Source organism: Elephas maximus, chromosome 4 (assembly GCF_024166365.1).
Source record: "Elephas maximus indicus isolate mEleMax1 chromosome 4, mEleMax1 primary haplotype, whole genome shotgun sequence".
In the NCBI taxonomy this organism is placed as follows: domain Eukaryota; kingdom Metazoa; phylum Chordata; class Mammalia; order Proboscidea; family Elephantidae; genus Elephas; species Elephas maximus.
The window spans coordinates 160,479,980-160,500,169 of NC_064822.1; the positions used below are offsets into that span (position 1 = coordinate 160,479,980).

A 20,190-nucleotide genomic window follows, 5' to 3' on the forward strand; every position below is an offset into this window, starting at 1 on the left:
CAAAATGGCCAATACCAGTCCATTTCAGCTAATGCCTAGGATAATGATCTTTATGTATTCCAATTCATTTTTTATGACTTCCAACTTTCCTAGATTCATATTTCTTACATTCCACATTCTGATTATTAATGGGTGTTTGCAGCTGTTTTTCCTCATTTTGGGTTGTGCCATATCAGCCAATGAAGGTCCCAAAAGCTTGACTCCATCCCCATCTTTAAGATCAACACCACTTTGAGGAGGCAGCTCTTCCCCAGTCATATTTTGCGTGCCTTCCAACCTGAGGGGCTCATCTTCCATCACTGTATCAGACAATGTTCTGATGTCATTCATAATGCTTTCACTGTCCAATTTTTTCAGGTCCTTCTTCTTAGTCTGTATTAGTCTGGTAGCGTAGCTCAAACCTGTCCACCCAGGGTGACCGTGCTGGTATTTGAAGTACCAGTGACAAAGCTTCCAGTATCACAGGAACATGCAAGCCACCACAGTACAGCAAACTGTGGTTGTTAAGGCTATCATGTATAGGCTGGCCATACGTCCTAGTTTGCCCATGATGGTCCTGGTGTATACCTGCTGTTTAGTCATAATTATTAATAGCACCCTCTTTCACCCATAAAAGATTTAGATGATAAATTGTATGGTCATTTAAATTACAAGTAACATTTAACGGTATCTTGATATATATGTCTTTTTCCATATTTCAGATTATTTCCTTGGGATCAATGTGAATAACACTTTCTTTTTAGGTTCTTAATACATATGAGAAACTTTTCCTAGAGGGATACAGTAACTTAAAGTACTATAAACAGATGAGAATAATAGTTTCACTAAATTATTGCCAGTTTTGTGTATTGTGGTTTTTATTGCTAATTTAGCAGGTGAAGCTGATAACTTGTTTTCATTGACATTTATGATTCACAGGACATCAGATTCACCATGGTGTATTTATTATGTTCACGTTTGTTTCTGTGTGAACTGTTTGTTCATATTTTCAGTGTGGATATCAGCTGGCATTTTAATATTCTTATTGAAAAAGTAATCTTTTTTCATATTTGCTAGACATATAACTTCTGAGGCGCTGTTTGCCTTTTTAATTTGAGTATATTTTAAACTTTTACAATGTTTTTATTATTGAGAACAGTTAAAAGGTGTCAATAGTTTCCTTTATAATTTCTTTGGTTATTATCTCGGTTTAGAAAATCATTTATCTTCCTCTCCTTACTCTTAGAGTTTTAATAAGTAACCAACTTTTTTTCCTGATTTTCTATAGTTCAATGCTAAATATTTAGTTTTGATTTTATTTTTAATTGTACGCTTTTGATGTACGAATCTTGATTTTCAAATTGTTAACAGGTTATTCAATAGATAATCTTTTCTTTTTCTACTGTCGTGTGCTTGCTTCCTACTTTGACATACATTAGATTCTCATAAACAACAGGATTTATTTCAAGTTACCTCCCTATTTCAATGATAGAATGATTCTTTTTTTTAATCAATAGGACTATTATTGCAATGGCATCTCATATCTTTAGTATTGCTGCTTTAGAATATCTATTAACACTGGTGTTCTCCTACCAGAATATTCTTTGATAATGTGTTCTATTTATCCCTATATGCAAAATCATTTTGATACATATTGATAAAATTCCAAAATTCTAAGTTAACCGTAATGAGTACATGGATGGCAGGATCATAGGTAACACTTCAAAAGTTAAGCTAATAGATAAGGTTTCATTTTATCTATAGCTCCTCTACTAAAACTGTGGGCTTCATGAGGACCAGAAGCCTGAATAAATTATCTTTATATCCTCAGTATCTAGAAGGTCTGGTGCATAGTCAAGAAATGTTTGCTAAATTTATGATGGACTGAATTTATAATAACACTCCATTTAGGGTTACTACTTCTTGCTTCAGATATTACTAAGCAGTTAAGATAATATTTGGTGGGTCTCACTGCCTAATTAAACAGTACTCTGGCCCCTGGCTCCAATTCTCCTGCTCCTCAAATGTTAGTTTAATTCTAGTCCCTGAATATCTGACCCAAGGCTGCCTCTTCTTCATATGGTACTTGTCTTTATTAGAAAAGGAAACTTTCCTGGGCCCCCGGACTGGCAGGTTCATGGTTTCAAAAGCCTTTCTGTGAATTAGAAGAATCCCCCCTCCTGGGCTGAGGCAGCCCCTCACCTAGGCACAAAATATGGGGGGCAGAGTGCAGGCTGACTTAGACTTTCACTGGGTGCTCTTATTCAGGGCATAGCCATATGAGGCAGCCCTGGTCTACCCTAGACTGTTGACAACCCTGGTCCTGAGGTGACATCCCCAAAGGACTCACAAACCAAACCTGACCCCAGGCTCATCTTATGATGAAATATTTGTGCAGATGTCACAATTAACAGAATCTTCCTTGGGTCACCTTTTTAGTGGAATACATTGGCTAGGTATATCTAGGATGCCCTTAGCGGTCAAATCTGTAGGAAGTCTCTCAACCCAAGTAAACTTCCATTATTTTGACACAGCTGACATTGCTTTTCTTTGTAGATACATTTTCTAGTGTTAAGGCTGCCAGTTTATCAAGTGAGAATCTCAAAAGTACAGAAACAACCTTGGCACAGTCAAGCCGCTGTATCTTTGGTCTCCACCATCCTGACCATAATCAAAGAGGAAACTTAGGTTTAGGGAAATAAACATATTCTAGTATCCAAAGAATAGCCAAGTGAAGGATAAAGCAAGTCCCAAAGTGAGTTAAAATTTAACCAAATTTCAGTGTTTTCTCAGAAAACATGTGTGTCCATGATTCTGACAAATACTATGAAGGAAACTCTTTAGCAGCAGATTGTGCTTGCTAGATCTTTGCCAAGACAAGTCCCAGCAATAGAGGCATTTGGCTACTTGGAGGGAAACTGGGTCAAATCTGCAATTAGAATTGGAAAAAGAGCGGCATTATAGTAGCACCCATGGATAGAATTCAAGGGATCTACAACCTGGGACGGAAAAAAAAAATTACATTTTTACTAATTTTCTTCCAACATGAATGTAGGCAACAAATGACAGTAGGATCAGCAATACCCGTGTGACTATGTCACCATAGGAATCACAACTATTTTCATATCAGATTACAATTTTTGTAGGCATTTAAAAATATTGTTTACTTTCACCACTACTTCAAAATCATGGTAGTTATTAGATTTGCCACTTGATTTTATTTAATGCATCACTAAAAAAACACATATATTACTATATTGCTTAAAAATATTTTTATAACTGTATTTTAATATATTTGGTTTCTCTTTCAATCTTGTGTATTTTGTAACTTAAAAAAAATATCCTGAGAAGGGGTCCATCGGCTTCATCAGACTGAAAAAGAGATCTGAGAACCCCTGTTCCAGAGATTACAATGAAAGGTTCAGTAATAGAACAGGCAGATAAAATATGCTTTACTTATTATAACCTAAAGCCTTTCCAGAGTATTAAAAGTATTTCACGTATGTAATTTTTTCAGCATCACCTCTCAAAATACCTTGTTTACAACTACAATAAAAATGAATTGCAACAGAACAAGAACTGAGCTAATTACAACAGGAATTCTCAATAATACTATCCTCCCATTTCACATGGATTGGAACTGCCTTATGTCAGGCAGGGCCTTTGGGTTTGTCAGAAACTAAATTCCTTGGCTGAGGTCCAAGGCAGCCCCACCTTTCATCAAGTTCTGCTTCAGAGAAACTGTTAGAATGACTTTCTATGTACATAAGTAGCCCTGGGTATTAACACAAACACTTGCTAAGCACAGGTTTTATTTTTCAAGTTAAGGTTTTTTAGTCATCAATTCATTTGATTCTGATTTTTTGTTGTTGTTGTTATTTGCTTATTATTAGCCTGTTCATAGCTCAAATTTATAGCTTCAGAATATTATAACAGATGTTTTTAATATTCCATTTTCTACCAACATAGGAAATCCTGGATTTCTAAAACCCAGAGAGAGTTAATACCATCCCAGACTAAAGGCAAAGCGTAGAGGAAAAAGTAATATAACATGCTGTTAAAGCAACTTTTAATTTAACATAAATATTTTGACGAAGATCAAAGAAACTACCTGATCCACATTTAATCAAAGGGCTGTTTTTTTTGTTTTTTTCTACATATAGGCATGGAAAAAATTTTTCAGAGGAATTTAATTTGTTTCGATACCAAAATAACAACTTTCCACAGATGAAAGTCTTCTTACTGACACAAAGTATACAACATACAGCACAGATACTAAAAAATCTAAAGAGGTATATGCTCATGATCACCTCTGGGTGGTAGAAGATGAAGGATTTTGTTTTTGTTTTATATCACTTACGTATTTTTTTTTAATAAATGCAAAAGCTACCTTCAAAGGCTTTTTAAAAGGGATCCTTATAAAAATTAAAAAATTACCAGCATAGACTCCCTCACAATAAATGAATAGCTGTTGTGACTGCTACTTATGTTAAAGTTGGCTTGTACCTTTAACGGGTTTACAACCTAGTTAAGACATGACATAGATTGGTGGAGTATGTAAACAACAAATAATAAGATCAATACAATTTTTAGGAACTGAGAAGAGGAAGAGGTTTGAGGGAGTTGTGTGGTTGGGCATGACCCCAAGGACTCTTAAGTTCCATCAAAACAGGGGCCACCACTGTGTTGTTTTGCCAATGTCTATTAATTTTTTTTTTTTTTATAGGTGCCCAGTCCAGGGCCAGCCCTATAAATATTTGTTGACAGACTAGGTGGTTAATGGAGGACAGAACGTGGCTTTGAAGGACACGTTTCAAGAAATAATACGAAACCCACTGCAGATAGAGCAGAGGAAAATAAACAAGTAAATCAACAGCTGCTGAGCTGATTGCAACTCATGGTGATCTCATGTGTGTCAGAGTAGAAGTATGACCCTGGTAAGGTTGATACAATTCTGGCTTATAAACAATGGCCTTTACACTGTGGGTAAGATAAGTTTTTCAATTTTTCTAATAAGCAGAACAGATGTGTGTTCTCGGAAGAGAAATTTAGCAATATAAACTACAGGAGGGAATGCTGGGGGGTAGCATGACCAGTAGGAAGATATTGTCAAAATTTGGCATGAGTTTAGGAAGGCCTGGCCTGGAGCATGGTGGTAGAAATGGAAAGGGCAGGAATTCAGAGACAAAGGAAAACTCGTTGGTAGATCCAGAACTTGAAGCCTGGGTGAGGGGAGGGGAAAGAAAGAAGATGAAAGGAAGTACTTCAGAGTCCTTTCCATAATTTGGTGCCTCGGTGACGGTGACAGGAAGAGTATTTTTACTCTTAAAAGCAATTTATGTATCCACCCATCTATTCACTGGCATTCACTGCATAAGGATTCTCAATTTTCTTGTAATGGGAGCAACTTTCACCTCCCTAAGCCTTTTAGTTTGATGCAAAAGCTCTTTACTAAGTTCCTGCTATATACCAGAATCTACGCCAGCACTTGGGAGAGGATGATAAGGCAGTCCTTGCCCTGAAGAGAGATGACGAGGAAGGAAATACACACTGGTAATAAACTAATGCTGCTCCACTAGCAGTCTCTGTTTTCTTGTGTTGCTTCCTCACTGCTGCCTTAAGATTCCCATTTCTCTTAACTCCAAACAGGCTCTGGGCCCTACATTGATCCGAGTACCCATACAAACGTAAAATTTATCATCTTTTTGGCTTAAATGAAGTATATCATTCCCTTTATTTTTTTTACAATTCAAATCTTAAAAGATTTCATGACACAACAGATATAGTTTCTGTGATCCTATTTTGAGTTGAGCACTAAAAACAAATGAACAAAAAAAAAGCTGCCAAGAATTTAGCTGGAAGTTTTTTTACTACAATGAAGGAAGAGATAGCGTATGCAGAATACCCTACAGAAACCCAAATTGTGTCCACAAGAAAACATTGCAAGACAATGGGCAAGGGTGTTTGAACAGTAGGGGCAGGATTGCTTTATCTGGGGGACCACTCACCTTTCTCTAAAAGTATTCCAAAAGAAACCATTCTATCTTATCAGTCCTTCATCTATGCATTTCACAATCTTCCCCTCCCAAGGAGCCTGGGCAGGCACCCATCTGCCTACAGGGAGTCAGACAGGAATCCTTTACCTTCACTGCTGGAAACTCATCAATAAATCAAAGCTGTTGGCAGTTGCCTCCAGTAAGAGTCTCACTCCCTCCTTTCTGCTCCTGTATATTCTGTGCATTTGGAATTACTCCAAATTCTAAACTGGAAATAACAGTACTCTGCTCACAAGTTTATTGTGCTTCTTTATCCAAAGGCAGCGACTCAGTTAAGTAATATGTTTGCAACGATGCAAAATAAAGACTTAAAATCCAACCTCTAAAAATCTAAGTGCGTACTGACAGCAATAGGAGAAATATCTGGCAAAGTTGGGTACAATTAGAACATCTTAAAAATGAGTGTCAAAAAAATCAGAATTTTAAATAAAAATATAAAAGAAGCCCTTAGTATCAATCCCCATTAAGTCCTTACGATTATACAACCATAGGTACTTCAACTGAACTAATTGTGTAGCATTGGGCAGGATATTTCTCCTCTCTGGTTGTATCTTCCTTTTACAGGAAGACATCAACTCCAACATCCCTTATGTATCTGAGATTCTATGTCTCTGTTGTTCTTTGGGCTAAAATATAGCTTTACATATAGCTTAAAAGCAAAATTATCTCCTGAATATCCTCAAGGTATCCAAAACTAAGATACTGTGGGAGGCACTAAATTATTGGTATAAGACTCATTCCCTGACCTCAGGGAGTTTATAATCAAATTAAGGAACAAATATTCAAATTACAAAACTACTGGCAAATTAAAAAAAAAAAAACCAAACCCGTAGCCATTGAGTTGATTCCTACTCCTAGCGACCCTACAGGACAGAGTAGAACTGCCTCATAGGGTTTCCAAAGAGCAGCTGGTAGATTCGAACCACCAACTTTTTGGTTAGCAGCTGAGCTCTTAACCACTGCGCCACTGCGGACCCAGCAAATTCACAAGGCAGCGCATAAATATTTGCCAAGTCACCTGTCAAATTCTAAAGGTCAAGAAGAACTGGAATAATCAGAACAGGTTGAATGGAGGATTTTAGGTCCAAATTTCAAGTCCAAAAGAATTTGAATCAACAGAAGAAAAAGCACAGAACAAAGAAAACAAAGTGTGTCGTCTTTCTTTAACTTCAGTATTGGCTTTGTGACCTCAAACAAGCCATAAATCACCCTTGTCCCTCAGTGAATCCACAATTATTGACAGTCTTGTATATAAAAGGTATTGTGAATCACTTAAATAATAAAGATTTTCCAATTTAAGACAGAGACGCAACAGCTTTAAGATTAAACAAAAGGCAGCTCAAAACTAAAAACAACCTCATCTCCTATTATACTGGTATTACAAAACAAATGAAATCTGTTCCTTAAAGGGAATTTTTAAAACCTGCTTTTGCTGCTTCAACAATTCTTAATCAAAAACAAACTCAGCATGAATTAAACATATGTATATTTTTTACTACTTACATCAGTCATAATGTGATAAAAAATATTTTTACATTAAATTTTCATAATCTTGCTCCATCTTTCTTATATTTGAAACCATTCTTGATTTTTGCTACTAAAAACAGTATTTCATTCGACAGCTGTGGAAACAGCCTATGCCATTCATAGCTGTTTATGACAGACCATTGAATTTGTCTAGCAAATACACAACATGTACATCAGTACTTCCTTTTGTCCTGTGTATTCTAAGTCTCTGCCAAAAGCAGAGGAAAGAAAGTACAGATGGACAGGACATCCTCAGATTATCTGGCTTGCCTTATGTCATCCCAGAAAAAAATCAAGTGCCTGATTCAGTTAGAAATTCAATTTAAGCACTTGCCGTATTAGGGCTGAAAGGTTGGCCTTCCCCATCAGCAGGTTGTCTTTCACTAGGCAAGCCTCGAAGGCCTAAAGCCTTTGCATAAAGGGGAAGTTGGGAAATCCTGGCTTTCCAGGATTCACCTGCTACCTTCAATATAGCTCTTGGCTTAGGAGAAAGTGATTAAGGATAGAAGTGTATACACACCATTTCGTAAGACCACAACTAGGGTTAAGTACTTCAAAATCTGCTCAGGTAAAATTACAACAGATTAAATTTAGAACTGTGGTAGCATTTCAATGTTTTTGTCCACTTCAATAGAATTTTTATCACCTATAATATATGTATATGAAGTGACTGCATATTCAATCCACTTCAGTAAATACTCCAGAAGACCTAATAGTATGTATTGGACCTATGCTAGGTACTGAGACTACCAATACTTTAGCTTTTTTGTGATGCCAAACCGCTAAACCAAAGTACGCCTGTTATCTCATTTGTGAAAATAATGTGATATTTGCTTGGCTATGGTTAGAATTTCAAAAACCAGTGACTATAAAGCCGTGAGTACAGTGTGTGGGCCTCACTCCAACGGTAGCTGTTACCACTGCTTTTGTTTTTGTTTTTTTTTTTTAGTATTATGGTAGTGAGCTAGACAGACACAATCCTGCCCTCTTGCAGCTTATAGTCTAAGAAGAAGACAGTCAAACAATGATCACGACAACAAAGTAATAATGATAATAATGAGGACGAGGAAGAGACTACTACTACTGATAGGAGCTACCACTTATTTAGAATTTACTATGCTCAAAGCATTATTCTAAGCACTGTCCATGTTTAGCTCATTAATCAATCCTTACAACAAACCTTTGAGATAAGTGATGAGGGCCACGACAGTGATATCCCTTTCATGACCACTGGGACACATTAAGTGTCACTTACATTTTTGCCTGTCTGGTTTCTTGGAATGCTAGTGTCCCACTTATCGTATGTGCTGCTGTCTGGTGGGGACGTGTATAACTGGGTGAAACAAGAAACATTTGTTGGCGCCAAATCACTGTGTACAATGGAATACTATGCAACGATAAATAACAATGATGAAGTCTGTGAAACATCTCACAATATCAATGAATCTGGAGGGCATTAGGTTGAGTGATATAAGTCAATCACAAAAGGACAAATACTATATGAGGCCACTATTATAAAAACACATGAAGAATCAATAACTTCAGACTACTCAGCAGAAACCATGCAGGCAAGAAGGCAATGGGATGACATATACAGAGCACTGAAGGAGAAAAACTGCCAGCCAAGGATCATATATCCAGCAAAACTCTCTCTGAAATATGAAGGCAAAATTAAGATATTTACAGAAAAACACAAGCTTAGAGAATTTGCAAAAACCAAACCAAAGCTACAAGAAATACTAAAGGAAATTGTTTGGTCAGAAAAACAATAATATCAGATACCAGCACAACACAAGGTCACAGAACAGAACATCCTGATACCAACTCTAATAGGGAAATCACAAAAACATATTAAGATTAACTAAAAAAAAAAAAGCTCAAAACAGGAAATCATTGAAGTCAATATGTAAAAGATCACAATAATCAAAAAGAGGGACTAAATACAGGTGGCATAGAACTGCCATATGGAGAGGGATACAAGGCGATATAGGACAACACAAGTTAGGTTTTTACTTAGAAAAATAAGGGTAAATATTAAGGTAACCACAAAGAGGTATAACAACTCCATAACTCAAAATAAAAACCAAGAAAAACGTAACGACTCGGCAAACATAAAGTCAAATCCTATGAAAATGAGGATCTCACAATTTACAAAGAAAAACGTCTCAGCACAAAAAAGTAAGTGGAAAAATGAAATTGTCAACAACACACAAAAAAAGGCATCAAAATGACAACCCTAAACACTTACTTATCTATAATTACGCTGAATGTAAATAGACTAAATGCACCAATAAAGAGATAGAGAGTCACGGACTGGATAAAGAAACATGATCCGTCTATATGCTGCCTACAAGAGACACACCTTAGACCTAGAGACACAAACAAACTAAAACTCAAAGGATGGAAAAAAATATATCAAGCAAACAATAAGCAAAAAAGAAGATGAGTAGAAATACTAATTTCTGACAAAATAGACTTTAAGCTTAAATCCACCACAAAGGATAAAGAAGGACACTACATAATGATAAAAGGGTCAGTCAACCAGGAAGATATAACCATATTAAATATTTATGCACCCAATGACAGGGCTGCAAGATACATAAATCAAATTTTAACAGAACTGAAAAGTGAGATAGACACCTCCACAATTATAGTAGGAGACTTCAACACACCACTTTCAGAGAAGGACAGGACATCCAGTAAGAACCTCAATAGAGACACGGAAGACCTAATTACAACAATCAACCAACTTGACCTCATTGACTTATACAGAACTCTCCACCCAACTGCTGCAAAGTATACTTTTTTTTCTAGCGCACATGGAACATTCTCTAGAATAGACCACATATTAGGTCATAAAACAAACCTTTGCAGAATCCAAAACATCGAAATATCACAAAGCATCTTCTCAGACCACAAGGCCATAAAAGTGGAAATCAATAACAGAAAAATTAGGGAAAAGAAATCAAATACTTGGAAACTGAACAATACCCTCCTGAAAAAAGACTGGGTGATAGAAGACATTAAGGAGGGAATAAGGAAATTCATAGAATGCAATGAGAATGAAAATACTTCCTATCAAAACCTCTGGGACACAGCAAAAGCAGTGCTCAAGGGCCAATTTATATCGATAAACGCACACATACAAAAAGAAGAAAGAGCCAAAATCAGAGAACTGTCCCTACAACTTGAACAAATAGAAAGTGAGCAACAAACGAATCCATCAGGCAGCAGAAGAAAACAAATAATAAAAATTAGAGCTGAACTAAATGAATTAGAGAACAGAAAAACAATTGAAAGAATTAACAAAGCCAAAAGCCGGTTCTTCAAAAAAATTAACAAAATTGATAAACCGTTGGCTAGACTGACTAAAGAAATACAGGAAAGGAAACAAATAACCCGAATAAGAAACGAGATGGGCCACATCACAACAGACCCAACTGATATTAAAAGAATCATACCAGATTATTACGAAAAATTGTACTCTAACAAATTTGCAAACCTAGAATAAAGGGATGAATTCCTGGAAAAACACTACCTACCTAAACTAACACAATCAGAAGTACAACAACTAAATAGACCCATAACAAAAAAAGAGATTGAAACGGTAATCAAAAAACTCCCAACAAAAAAAAAGCCCTGGCCCGGATGGCTATACTGCAGAGTTCTACCAAACTTTCAGAGAAGAGTTAACACCACTACTACTAAAAGTATTTCAAAGCATAGAAAATGACGGAATACTACCTAACTCATTCTATGAAGCCACCATCTCCCTGATACCAAAACCAGGTAAAGACATCACAAAAAAAGAAAATTACAGACCTATATCCCTCATGAACATAGATGCAAAAATCCTCAACAAAATTCTAGCCAATAGAATTCAACAACATATCAAAAAAATAATTCATCATGACCAAGTGGAATTTATTTTTTTTTTATGCAAGGCTGGTTTAATATCAGAAAAACCATTAATGTAATCCACCATATAAATAAAACAAAAGACAAAAACCACATGATCTTATCAATTGATGCAGAAAAGGCATTTGACAAAGTCCAACACCCATTTCTGATAAAAACTCTTACCAAAATAGGAATTGAAGGAAAATTCCTCAACATAATAAAGGGCATCTATACAAAGCCAACAGCCAACATCACTCTAAATGGAGAGAGCCTGAAAGCATTTCCCTTGAGAACGGGAACCAGACAAGGATGCCCTTTATCACCGCTCTTATTCAACATTTTGCTAGAAGTCCTAGCCAGAACAATTAGGCTAGACAAAGAAATAAAGGGCATCCGGATTGGCAAGGAGGAAGTAAAATTATCTCTATTTGCAGATGACATGATCTTATACACAGAAAAGCCTAAGGAATCCTCCAGAAAACTACTGAAACTCATAGAAGAGTTTGGCAGAGTCTCAGGTTATAAGATAAACATACAAAAATCACTTGGATTCCTCTACATCAACAACAAGAACATCGAAGAGGAAATAACCAAATCAATACTATTCACAGTAGCCCCCAAGAAGATAAAATACTTAGGAATAAATCTTACCAAAGATGTAAAAGACCTATACAAAGAAAACTACAAAGCACTACTACAAGAAATTAAAAAGGACACACTTAAGTGGAAAAACATACCTTGCTCATGGGTAGGAAGACCTAACAGTAAAAACGTCTATTCTACCAAAAGCCATCTATACATACAATGCACTTCTGATCCAAATTCCAATGTCATTTTTTAATGTGATAGAGAAACAAATCACCAACTTCATATGGAACGGAAAGAAGCCTGGGATAAGCAAAGCATTACTGAAAAAGAAGAAGAAAGTGGGAGGCCTCACTCTACCTGATTTCAGAACCTATTATACAGCCACAGTAGTCAAAACAGCCTGGTACTGGTACAACAACAGGCACATAGATCAGTGGAACAGAATTGAGAACCCAGATATAAATCCATCCACACAGGAGCAGCTGATATTTGACAAAGGCCCAGTGGCAGTTAATTGGGGAAAAGATAGTCTTTTTAACAAACGGTGCTGGCATAACTGGATATCCATTTGCAAAAAAATGAAACAGGACCCATACCTCACACCATGCAAAAAAACTAACTCCAAGTGGATCAAAGACCTAAACATAAAGACTAAAACGATAAAGGTCATGGAAGAAAAAATAGGGACAACCCTAGGAGCCCTAATACAAGGCATAAACAGAATACAAGACATTACCAAAAATGACGAAGAGAAACCAGATAACTGGGAGCTCCTAAAAATCAAACACTTATGCTCATCTAAAGACTTCACCAAAAGAGTAAAAAGACCACCTACAGACTGGGAAAGAATTTTCAGCTATGACATCTCCGACCAGTGCCTGATCTCTAAAATCTATATGATTCTGTCAAAACTCAACCACAAAAAGACAAACAACCCAATCAAGAAGTGGGCAAAGGATATGAACATACACTTCACTAAAGAAGATATTCAGGCAGCTAACAGATACATGAGAAAATGCTCTCGGTCATTAGCCATTAGAGAAATGCAAATTAAAACTACGATGAGATTCCATCTCACTCCAACAAGGCTGGTATTAATCCAAAAAACACCAAATAATAAACGTTGGAGAGGCTGCGGAGAGATTGGAACTCTTATACACTGCTGGTGGGAATGTAAAATGGTACAACCACTTTGGAAATCTATCTGGTGTTATCTTAAACAGTTAGAAATAGAACTACCATACAACACAGAAATCCCACTCCTCGGAATATACCCTGGAGAAATAAGAGCCTTCACACAAACAGATATATGCACACCCATGTTTATTGCAGCTCTGTTTAAAAAAAAAAAAAAAATTTTTTTTTTTTTTTTTAACAAGAGCAAAAAGCTGAAAGTAACCAAGGTGTCCATCAATGGATGAATGGGTAAATAAATTGTGGTATATTCACACAATGGAATACTACGCATCGATAAAGAACAGTGACAAATCTATGAAACATTTCATAACATGGAGGAACCTGGAAGGCATTATGCTGAGCGAAATTAGTCAGAGGCAAAAGGACAAATATTGTATAAGACCACTATTATAAGATCTTGAGAAATAGTATAAACTGAGAAGAATACATACTTTTGTGGTTACGAGGCGGGGAGGGAGGGAGGGTGGAAGAGGGTTTTTTACTGATTAATTAGTAGATAAGAACTGCTTTAGGTGAAGGGAAGGACAATACTCAAGACATGGAAGGTCAGCTCAACTGGACTGGACCAAAAGCAAAGAAGTTTCCAGGATAAACTGAATGCTTCAAAGGTCAGCGGAGCAAGGGCGGGGGTGTGGGGACCATGGTTTAAGGGGACTTCGAAGTCAATTGGCAAAATAATTCTATTATGAAAACATTCTGCATCCCACTTTGAAATGTGGCGTTTGGGGTCTTAAATGCTAACAAGCAGCCATCTAAGATGCATCAATTGGTCTCAACCCACCTGGATCAAAGGAGAATGAAGAACAGCAAGGTCACACGATAACTAAGGGTCACACGAGACAGAAAGGGCCACATGAACCAGAGACCTACATCATCCTGAGACCAGAAGAACTAGTTGGTGCCCGGCCACAATCGATGACTGCCCTGACAGGGAGCACAATCTAGAACCCCTGAGGGAGCAGGAGATCAGTGGGATGCAGACCCCAAATTCTCATAAAAAGACCATACTTAATGGTCTGACTGAGACTAGAGGAATCCCGGCGGTCATGGTCCCCAAACCTTCTGTTGGCCCAGGACAGGAACCATTCCCAAAGACAACTCATCAGACATGGAAGGGACTGGACAGTGGGTAGGAGAGAGATGCTGATGAAGAGTGAGCTAATTATATCAGGTGGATACTTGAGACTGTGTTGGCATCTCCTGTCTGGAGGGGGGATGGGAGGATAGAGAGAGTTGGAAGCTGGCAAAATTGTCACAAAAGGAGAAACTGAAGGGCTGACTCATTAGGGGGAGAGCAAGTGGGAGTACGGAGTAAGGTTTATATAAACTTATATGTGACAGTCTGACTTGATTTGTAAACGTTCACTTGAAGCTCAATAAAAGTTAAAAAAAAAAAAAAAAAAAACTCACATGAAGATGTTTCCATACAGAAAGTAACAATCTGTGATGGTTATCTGGGGAGGGGAGGGGTGAGGAGGAAAAACAGTAACTTGATAGTAGATAAGCGGTAACTTTGGTGAAGGGTAAGACAATACACAATACTGCGGAAGCCAGTACAACTTGACCAGGGCAAACTCATGGAAGCTTCACAGACACATCCAAATGCCCTGAGAGACCTCGCTACTGGGTGGGGGCTAGAGACCATGGTCTCAGGGGACATCTAGCTTCACTGGCATAACATAGTCTATAAAGAAAATGTTCTACATCCAACTGTGGTAAGTAGCAACTGGGGTCTTAAAACCCTGCAAGTGGCCCTCTAAGACACATGTACTGGTCTCATCCTGGCTACAGTAAAGGAGAATGAAGAATACCAAAGACACAAGGGAAAGATTAGTCCAAAGGAGCAATGGACCATAATTACTACAACCTCCACCAGACTGAGTCCAGAACAACTAGATGGTGCTCAGTTACCACTACCAACTGCTCTGGCAGGGATCACAATAGAGGTCCCCGACAGAGCGGAACAGAAATGAACAAAATTCAAATTAGCAAAAAAAAAAAAAAAAAGACCAGGCTTGCTGGTCTGACAGAGACCGGAGAAACCCCAAGAGTACAGCCCCCAGACACCCTTCTACCTCAGTACTGAAGTCACTCTGAGGGTCACCCTTCAGTCAAATATTAAGTCTATAGGCCCAACAATAACACATGTGAGGGTCATGCTTCATAGTTCAATCATGTATACAAGACTAATGGGCACGTCAGTCCCAAAGCGAAGATGAGAAGGCAGGAAGGGACAGGAAAACTGGCAGAATGGAAACAGGGAACCTGGAGTGGAGAAGGGGAGAGTGTTGATACATCATGGGGCTGGCAATCAAGGTCACAAAACAATTTGTGTATTAACTGTTTAATGAGAAACTAATTTGCTCTGTAAACTTTCACCTGAATCACACACACACAAAAAGAAGCAAATCGCTGTGTGTAGGCTATTGTACGAGGTGCTGTATCCTGGAGGTACATCCTGGACGCCCGATTGTGTAAAAAAAAACTTCTGTCTCTTTTGGCTTTGGTACAGAGAGATAAGCCTTGTAAGTATATTTACGGTTTCCTGTGCGTTATTTGCCAGCTGTGTTTTTTGTGATGATTTCATTTTCAAGTGAGTAACTTATTTTCAGGTGCAATACATTATGAGCACATGTCATAGAGTACTTGACATACTGTGTGTACATTTATCGCAATCGTTGAGGACTTCTCTTTAGGTTTACGAGCTGTGAGTAGTCCATTTGCGATAAAAATGAATTCTTTGTAGTATTGCTTTTCCCATGACACCAATTCCTTTTGGTGCTTTTATTTTTACAGGAGGCTGAAATTATGCAATCTCTGCCCTTGTGTGTTCTCAGTTTGGTTTGGAGATATGGTATCGGTATTATCCTGGTTTTGCTGAACCTGGAATTACTTTGTTCTGAAAAATTCCTTTTTTTCAGAAATGGGCTCTTTGAAGGATGAAGAAACTCTACATTATTTCTTTTCTCTACCTGAGAAAGATTCTGAGGAGGAGTGTGATGAAGAAGTCTAGGAGGAGCTTACCTGTCTTGTAGAATCTAAAGCTCTTTTTGATGGTAACAGCAATGACACTGACATAGTATTAGAGGATGATGAAGCAGTGATGCTGCAGAAGAAAAGGGTGAGCCAGATGGTGGTGCCCGTGATGAAAGGGAAGAAAATGAAGGTGAATGGTGTGACGATGTCTCCTACTTTGAAAATATAATGAACTCGCTTCAGCAATGTGCCAAAATTTTACCGAACTTGACCCATGAAGATACATAAGTAGATTATCTTTTGTCTGTATTTACAGAAGTGATATTGGAAATTATAAAGGGCCAAATGAATCTTTATCTGACCTAAGAGTGCACAGGATGACAGAGGACAAGAGATTCGAATGCCAAGTAAAAACCGGCAGCCTACAACCACAGAGGAAATAAAGACGATCACTGCTGTGCATATTCTGATAGGTATACAAGTCTTGCCAGAGCTCAGACATTAGTTGTCCAGTGATCCCCTTTTGGGTGTTACTTCAGTGACAGGCCGTATGACTGAAACAAGATTCAAGAAACTGACCGAGAACATACACGGCAATGACAATTCAAAAGCAGCTCACAAAGGAGAACCTGGCTACGACTGGCTTCACAAACTTTGCCCAATTATCAATGCTCTCAATGGCTGTCTGAAAGAAGTGTATGCGCCACTAAGTGTCATGACAGTTGATGGTGCCATTCAAGGTCCACGGATCAATAATACATGCCAATGAAGCCTGTCAAGCATGGGTACAAAGTTTGGTACTTGGTTGACTCACAGACTGGCTTTGTAAGTCACTTTGATATCTATTCTGGAACAAAAGGCATAGACCATGACTCATTTCTCTCTCTCGGTGAGAGTGTTATACTTGGACTGTGTCATTCATGCAACTACTCTCACAGGCTCACTGTCTCTGACAATTTCTTTTCATCCTATCACTTGATGAAAAGCATGAATGAAAGGGAGCTGTACGCTGTAGACATAGTGTGAGCAAACAGAAACGGGCTACCAGAAATGATGAAGAGGAAAGCTAAATTACAGTGGGGAGAGTTTCTGTTTCCTATGAAAAGATGTATGTCAGTCGTAAAATGGCAGGACAATAAACCTGTCACATCCCACAATCCAAAAGACATCACTACTGTTAAAAGAAAGAACAAAGAAGGTCCCTTCTCAGTAAGCCTTTGCCCAAGAGCAGCTGCAGATCATAAAGCAGTTATGGGTGGAGTGGACCTCTTCGACCAGAGGTGCAAAAGGTAAACAATGGGAAGGCGCTCTCTCAAATGGAGGCATTCACTGCTGTATTTCCTTATTGACCTTGGCATTGTAAAGTTTTACAATATGGAACTATAACAACAGGGACAGATGTGACCAACTTTCCTTCAGGCTCGTTCTCATGAAGCAGCTTACTGTGGGCTAGGAAATCAAAAGACCCTCCTTTCTTGTGAGAAACAAGCCAGGAGTAAGCAGGGTGCCAAATGACACATGGCTCCGACAGGCTGGGAAGCATTTGCCTGTCAAGGGATCTAGAAAGTGATGTGGACATTGCAGCACTAAGAAGAAGGAGACTAGCACCACAACTATGTGCAGCCACTGCAGGGTGCTCTTATGTATTACCCCATGTTTTCAAAAAGTTTCACACAATAAAATAAAATTGCTAAGATAAAACATTTTTTTTCATACCTCACCCCACCTATCCTATCACCAGAGTCCAGTGGGACCTGTGTGTCCCACATAATATTTATCAAAATCCACCTTGCCTAACAAAAATTTAAAAAGACACAATGATTTAACATGTATTCCATTACTGAAAAAATACATCAACAAAAACTTACTATCAAAAAATAATTTAGTCATGAACGGGCCATAGAAATATGTGGCAGTGACCCTCTAAGCCCCATCTTGAGTGATCAAGAAAGTACCTTCTTGGGATTAATAACATTAAAAAAAAAAAAATTACTCAGGTAAAATGAAGGATTGATAAGGGGTTTGGATGGTGAAAGGTGTTCTGAGCAAAAGGAATTCCACATATGAATGCCCAGAGCTGAGAATGTTTACGGTAGGATCTTACAACTGAAAGAAGTGAAGTTCAGGTAACGTATCTGAGTGGTGTAGAAAGGATGTATAAATCCAATTATTAGGCAAAGCAGTAACTGGACTGATAAAAAAAAGAGGGGCATTCTTGAAAGGCAGAATTTCGTAAGTGCAACATGAGGGCAGCAGGTTGGTTGATAAACTGCTGGAAAAGCCCACCTGTCAGCAGCAGCCTGTACTGGGGGATCCTCTGAACAGGCTTGAGCAGGTAGTGCTTGAGGGCCAGATTAGCACAGCGTGGGCTCATCTGAAAGGAAAAGGCATCCAAAGTAAACACAAGCATTTTGAAAGGACTGGCAAAATACTTCCAAAAAAAAAAGCTATTGAAAACCCTATGGGGGTCAGTTCTACTCTGATGCACACAACCAACAGCAACTGATTTGGTTTAAGGGATCCAGATGCAAGTGCCCAGGAAACTAAGCCTTAAACAGCCAGCAACTTGGGAAGGGGGTCATCTCAAAGCACCCTTTTATTTTAAGCATAGTTGTTAGGCTAAGAGAGTGGAATTGTAGTGAGATTCACCACTTAGCTCATCCTCTTTTAGGCAGGTCTCTGAAATCACTGACTCATAGGAGAAACTTGTTCACATTCCTCTCACAGAGCAGGGCTGCCACAGTCTGAATTCTAAGCCAGTTGGAGCCCACCTTAAACAGCAGCTCCCATTTAGAGGAGCATATTCATAAATACAAACAAACCCCAATGGACCAAGGAGAAAATGCACTGCCCCCAAAATACGGTGGCGGAAATAATACTGGGAATTGGATTCAAATAATGAGAACTTTGTGGTGAATACGTTCATGATAATAATGGAGTGGGTGGGGAGAACTGTAGAAATGACAGATAGCCCCAAAAGCAGCCTTACCAAACATCCCTCCTCTAACAAGCCTGAAGGATATAAAAATCTTTTTTAGATGAAGGGCCATAAATGACAACCCTCAACATTACAGTGGATATAGGGATGGACATTCTGGAATCATTTTTACTTGACCACAAGGACATTTGGACCCTGCCTTGAAAACTCTTTTTCTTAATATGTATAATAGACACCTCTGTATCCCTGCTCCTTACACAGCTCAGGTGGGTATATAAGACTTTTTTCAGATATGCTCAGACTTTTATTTTTTCCTAAATATGTATCTCCAATGTCTGATACACAGAATATGAAATTATGATGATAATGCATATTAAGACAGCATCCTTCATGCAAGCACATTAACCAAGAGAGCTAACTCTCCCTGTCTTATGTATTCTTTTGTTGTCAATGCAACGGAACAACTCACTGGACACTGACCAAAACCTGAATCAATTTTCAGTTGCCATGGCTATGTAACACTTCATTTTTTAATAGCATAAAGAAACCAGAGGAAAGAAAAAAAGAAGTCTACTATGATTTTTAAAATAAGTTCAATTATTTGCCCACCATACAAATTAGGAGTCCTGGTGCTGCACTGGTTAAGAGCTCAGGCTGCTAAATAAAAGGTTGGCAGTTCAAATCCACCAGCTCCTCCTTGGAAACTCTATGGGGCAGTTCTATTCTATCCTATAGAATCAACTCTATGGAAATGAGTTTTTTGTACAAATTAGAAATCGGCAGTTCTTTGATATAGATAGTCCCTGACTTACAACGTATTCCAGTTACAACCAACTGCACTTACAACTGTTTTTTCTTTTTTGGTATATCTTATCTTTAGTAATATGTACTACATACAATCTTGCAGCATGTAATCTGCTGATCTTATCATTCTCAGATGTTCACTCCCAGATGTTTATATGTAAGTTTCCAACCCCAAACTCAAATAAAGATCAGATTTATAAAGATACTGCTATTAAAAGGCAATAA

At 38.0% G+C, this 20,190-nt stretch overlaps 1 protein-coding gene across 1 annotated transcript in view; it reads right to left on the bottom strand.

Annotated features, from left to right (window-relative positions):
- FGD6 (FYVE, RhoGEF and PH domain containing 6) overlaps positions 1-20,190 on the bottom strand; it is a 142,580-nt gene that overhangs the window by 49,552 nt on the left and 72,838 nt on the right. Inside the window, exon 8 of the mRNA XM_049884083.1 lies at positions 18,510-18,597. Within this exon, the coding sequence (XP_049740040.1) occupies positions 18,510-18,597 (88 nt within the window). The remainder of the gene's footprint in view (positions 1-18,509; positions 18,598-20,190) is intronic.